This window comes from Tribolium madens, unplaced genomic scaffold, assembly GCF_015345945.1.
Source record: "Tribolium madens isolate multiple individuals breed KSU strain unplaced genomic scaffold, Tmad_KSU_1.1 Scaffold_97;HRSCAF=244;Tcas5.2_LG3a, whole genome shotgun sequence".
In the NCBI taxonomy this organism is placed as follows: Eukaryota; Metazoa; Arthropoda; class Insecta; order Coleoptera; family Tenebrionidae; genus Tribolium; species Tribolium madens.
The window spans coordinates 13,426,749-13,432,114 of NW_025401069.1; the positions used below are offsets into that span (position 1 = coordinate 13,426,749).

The 5,366-nt window shown below is 29.0% G+C and overlaps 1 protein-coding gene across 4 annotated transcripts in view; it reads left to right on the forward strand.

Annotated features, from left to right (window-relative positions):
* Window positions 1–5,366, forward strand: part of LOC123014138 (mitogen-activated protein kinase kinase kinase 13-A) — an 18,045-nt gene that overhangs the window by 6,775 nt on the left and 5,904 nt on the right. For all 4 annotated transcript variants that reach the window (XM_044413052.1, XM_044413051.1, XM_044413054.1 and 1 more), the window contains 4 exons: window positions 816–1,045; window positions 3,020–3,398; window positions 3,455–3,842; window positions 3,890–4,303. In XM_044413052.1, the coding sequence (XP_044268987.1) occupies window positions 816–1,045; window positions 3,020–3,398; window positions 3,455–3,842; window positions 3,890–4,303 (1,411 nt within the window). The remainder of the gene's footprint in view (window positions 1–815; window positions 1,046–3,019; window positions 3,399–3,454; window positions 3,843–3,889; window positions 4,304–5,366) is intronic.

Below are 5,366 nucleotides of genomic sequence, written 5' to 3' on the forward strand. Positions count from 1 at the left end.
AAACAGTAATTTGTCTTTTTTATTCTCAATATCCAAAGTTTGTTTCCAAAATTTCTTGTTTATAATAAAATTGAACTATCGCAGACTTTTAATTTAATTTTTTATTGAAAATTTTCATATTGTCACCGTCTGTTTTATAAAGGAAGTTTTTAGATTTTCTTCTGTTTTTTCTCTTTCCAGAATTTTGTTTAACAAAACTTAAGTAATTTTGTTTTTCGTGTAGTAGAAGACTTTTTGTGTTTCTTAGTTTTTAAATTTTATCAAGAAGAAATTTGAAAGGAGAAAAAATAAAATTGGTTTCCAATTTGTGATTTTTTCGCTTTTTTTGAAAAGAATTGAGTTGATGACAAAAGCAAATTCTTCTTTTACCATTAAAACAAATTTTGTTAACATACAGGGTGATCAAAAAATATGAAACCAAGTGTTTTTTTTAATTTTTTGTCTTTAGAAAATAATTATTAATTGAAATTAAAGTGATATAAAACGTAGATAATTGGTCATTTGAAAAAATAAAAATTTTGTAGAATTTCGAAAAATTTTATTTTTCACTTTGTTTTCAACCGAAATTTTTTATTACTGTTTCTTTTGTGATTAATTAATGAATTTTTTTAAGCAGTAATTTTACTCCCTTATTCTTAATGTCCGATTTTATCATGATATTACCAATCCCCCCGTCAAAACGTCTCGCAGGTGCACCAGCATTTTTCACGCAAGACTAGTCACCTTCCAGTTTAATGCCCTTAAACATGCCAAGGTGGAATCATCCACCCTCATGCCATTTTTTTAAATTAAAAACTACCCTTATTTCGTTTCAGTGTCGTTCGGTTACAAAATGAGTTGAACAACTTTAGTCTCCACAAAAGCGCAAGCGAACCAACGATGGTCGCCCCAACCCAACCCCAACAGGACAGCTCTCCCGATACCCCCCAACCCGCCCCTTACGACCTTAATAAGGGCTGGATGACCGGAATTTTCGGCTGCTTAAGGCCAGTTTTATCCGTCATAGGGCGAGGGGCAGTGAGTGAGATCAAAAATAGTCATCAAGGTATGTAATTATGCCGAAAAAAAATTGAAAATTCCATTTGGCTCGATTTTAAGCCAGAAATCAACAAAATAAATGCTTAAGTAACACTATTCTACCAAAATAAAGCCATTTCTAATCCATTTTTGCTCGATTTTAACACCGGAATCATTCAAAATAAATGTATTTTAAAAAAATAATTGCTTAAATTTCAATTTTAACCTAAATCAATGTATTTCAACAAAATAAATGTTGAAATAAGAGTTTTTTGCCAAAATAAAGAAATTTGAGCTAATTCCAATCTACTTTTGCTCGATTTTAATACAGAAATCGTTCAAAATCAATGAATTTTATAGAAATAATTGCTTAAATTTCAATTTTAAGCTAAAATGAAGCAATTTCCAATCGATTTGGCTGAATTTTAAGCTATAAATCAACCTAAATCAATGAATTTCAACAAAATAAATGTTAAAATAAGGGATTTTTGCTAAAATAAAGCAATTTTCGTCATTTCCAATGTAATATTGCTCGATTTTAACACATAAATCATTCCAAGTCAACGTATTTTATAAAAAATAATTGCTTAAATTTCAATTTTAAGCCAAAATGAAACAATTTGTCCTATATTTTCAATCGGTTTGCCTTAATTTTAGGCCAGAAAATATTCACTGTAAACTAAAAAAAATATTTGCAGTTAGTTTTTTTAGTATTTTTTATAAATTGTCTGTTTTTGTTTTTATTTTGCTGAAGAAATTTTATTTTCAATTTATTTTTAATCGAAAATTTTTATTAGGCACCTACTGTTTCTTTCTTTTACTTTACCTTTTGATTTTTTTATGGATTAATGAATTTTTATAATTTTTTTCTGATATTCTCAATATCCAAATTTTATCATGTTATTTTATTTTATCATATAATCCCCTCGTCCAAATTTGTTGTTTATAAAAAAATCGCAGATTTTGAGATTAATTTTTATATTCGAAGTTTTCTTATCACTTTCTGTGTTTTACAAGAAGAAATTTTTAGATTTTTTTCCTGTTTTCTCTATGTCTAGCATTTTGGTTTTCATAATAAACTTAAGTAATTTTGTTTCTTGTGTAGTTGAAAACTTTTTGTTTTCTTATTTTTTGATTTTATCAACAAGACTTTTTTCTTGTTTTCTTTTTTTTCCAGCATTTTGCAATTTGAGCTATTTCCAATCTAATTTTGCTCGATTTCAATACAGAAATCATTCAAGATCATTGTATTTTATAAAAATAATTCTTTAAATTTCAATTTTAAGTCAAAATAAAGAAAATTTTTTCAATTTCCAAACGATTTGGATGAATTTTAAGCCAGAAATCAAGATAAATTAATGAATTTTAACAATATAAATGCTCAAATAACGGTTTTTCGCCAAATTAAAGCAATTTGCGTCATTTCTAATGTAATTTTTCTCGATTTTAACACAGAAATCATTCGAAAACAATGTATTTTACTTAGATTTCAATTTTAAGTCAAAATAAAGCAATTTGAGCTATTTCCAATCCAATTTTACTCGATTCCAACACAGAAATTATTCAAAATCAATGCATTTTATAAAAATAATTGCTTAAATTTCAAATTTAATTCAAAATTAAGCAATTTTTGCAGTTTTCAATCGATTTTGCTGAATTTTATGTCAAAAATCAACTTAAATCTTCAACAAAATAAATGCTCAAGTAACGTTTTTTTGCTAAAATAGAGAAATTTGCATCATTTCTAATGTAATTTTGCTCGATTTTAACACAGAAATCATTCTAAATCAATGTTAAATCAATTTTAAACCAAAATGAAGCAATTTGTCCTATTTCCAATCAATTTTAAGCTAGAAATTAACCTAAATTTCAACAAAATAAATGCTCAAATAAAATATAGAGCAATTTGAGCCAATTCCAATGTAATTGTGCTCGATTTTAAACAAGAAATCATTCTAAATCTATGTATTTTATTTATTATAAATTATTATTATTTTTTTAGATGATTGGGAAATTCCTTTTGAACAAATCACAGATTTGAAGTACTTGGGATCGGGTGGTCAGGGGACGGTTTTCTCCGGGATGTTGAATAACCAACCAGTGGCTGTTAAAAAAGTCTACGACATTAAAGAAACCGATATTAGGAATTTGAAAAAGTTGAATCATCCTAACATTGTTAAATTTAAAGGAGTTTGCACTCAACTTCCTTGTCTCAGTATTATAATGGAGTATTGTCCATATGGGCCCCTCTTTAATTTACTCAAAAACCAGAAGAATGTCGTGACAATTAATCGAGTTGTCTCTTGGGCGAAACAAATCACAAGTGGTATGCATTATCTTCACTCCCAGAAGATTATTCATCGAGATTTGAAAAGTCCCAAGTAATTTTTTTGGGTAAATTAAATTTTTATTATTTTAATAACAAATGACGTTTTAGTGTTTTAATTGGGGAAGAAGAAGTGATCAAAATTAGTGATTTTGGTACTTCACGCACTTGGAATGGTGTTAGCGAAAAAATGAGTTTTGCTGGAACCGTTGCTTGGATGGCCCCTGAAGCCATTAAAGAGTTAGAATGTTCGGAAAAAGTCGATATTTGGTCGTTTGGTGTCGTTTTATGGGAATTACTCACGTGTGAAGTACCATATGATGGGATGGAACAAAGCGCCATCATGTATATGGTCGGGTGTGGGAAACTAAGACCACCAATACCAAAAACGTGCCCAGATGGGTTCAGACTCATCATGGAAATGTGCTGGAAACTGAACCCCAAAGAACGACCTTCCTTCAAACTCATTTTGAATCATTTACAAATCGCGTCGGTTGAGGTAACTGTCTTAAATTTACCGGAAAAAATATCATTTTCGAGTTACAGATTTTGGGTAAATATGAAGATAACCAATTCTTCAAAACACAAGAAAGCTGGAAGGAAGAAATCAAGTCTCAGATAACCCAATTCAAGGCCCAATTGCAGAAACAACGAATCGAGTTTCAACTCAAAGAAGAACAATTGATCCAAAAACGTGAAAACGAAATAAAACATGTTCGCGATATCCGGGAATTGTACGACCGGAAGTTGGAAAAAGTCCACCAATTATACTTGGAATTGTCTGCAGTGTTGCAACAAGTTGAACAATATAACCGTCAAGGGGGCCGTAAACGCGACATTCAGAAAAATCGACGTCTAATTAACCCTTTTGTACGCAAAATGGAACGCAGAAGGAGTAATCATAGTACGACCCCCACGAGTCCCGAGTGTAGTCTCACGAGCCCCGACAGCCCCCAAACTGTAAGTAGATTCATGGGCGAAAAAACGAAAAAAAAAGGAATTTTGTTTATTGTGTAGTTGAAAACTTTTTGTTTTCTTATTTTTTGATTTTATTAGTAAGAAATTCATAAGAAATTTCATCAAAATAAATGAATAAATAACAGTTTTCTGCCAAAATAAAGCAATTTGAACTAATTCCAATCTAATTTTGCTCGATCTTAATACAGAAATCATTCAAAATCAATGAATTTTATAGAAATAATTGCTTAAATTTTAATTTTAAGCCAAAATGAAGCAACTTTTGCAATTTGCAATTGATTTGGCTCAATTTTAAGCCAGAAATCAAGCTGAATCAATGATTTTCAACAAAATAAATGCTCAAATAACGGTTTTTTGCCAAAATAAAGTAGAAATCGTCCCATATCAATGTATTTTATAAAAATAATAGCTTAAATTTTAATTTTAAGCCAAAATGAAACAATTTGTGCTATTTTCAAACGATTTGGCTCAATTTTAAGCCAGAAATCAACCTAAGTCAATGTATTTAAAAAAATAAATGTTTGAATAACAGTTTTCTGCCAAAATAAAGCAATTTGAGCTATTCTCAATCCAATTTAACTCGATTCCAACATAGAAATTATTCAAAATCAATGTATTTTATAAAAATAAGTGTATAAATTTCAATTTTAAGCCAAAATGAAACAATTTGTGCTATTTTCAATCGATTTGGCTTAATTTTAATCTAAAAATCAACCTAAATCAATGAATTTCAACAAAATAAATGTTAAAATAACGGATTTTTGCCAAAATAAAGCCATTTTCGTCATTTCCAATGTGATTTTGACACACAGAAATTTTACACAGAAATCATTCTAAGTCAATGTATTTTATCAAAAATAATTATTTCTAAAAAAAGTTATTAGGAAAGACAAAGTTTTAAAATGGGGCTCAGAATATTCAAAGTAAGGCTACTTGGCCCAGCTTGGAGGTATCAACTTTTCATTAATGCAATTAATTTGAGATGAGTAAAATTGGGGTGTGCAAAAGTTAAATAAATGATCTCAAAAATTAGTCAGTATTGGTT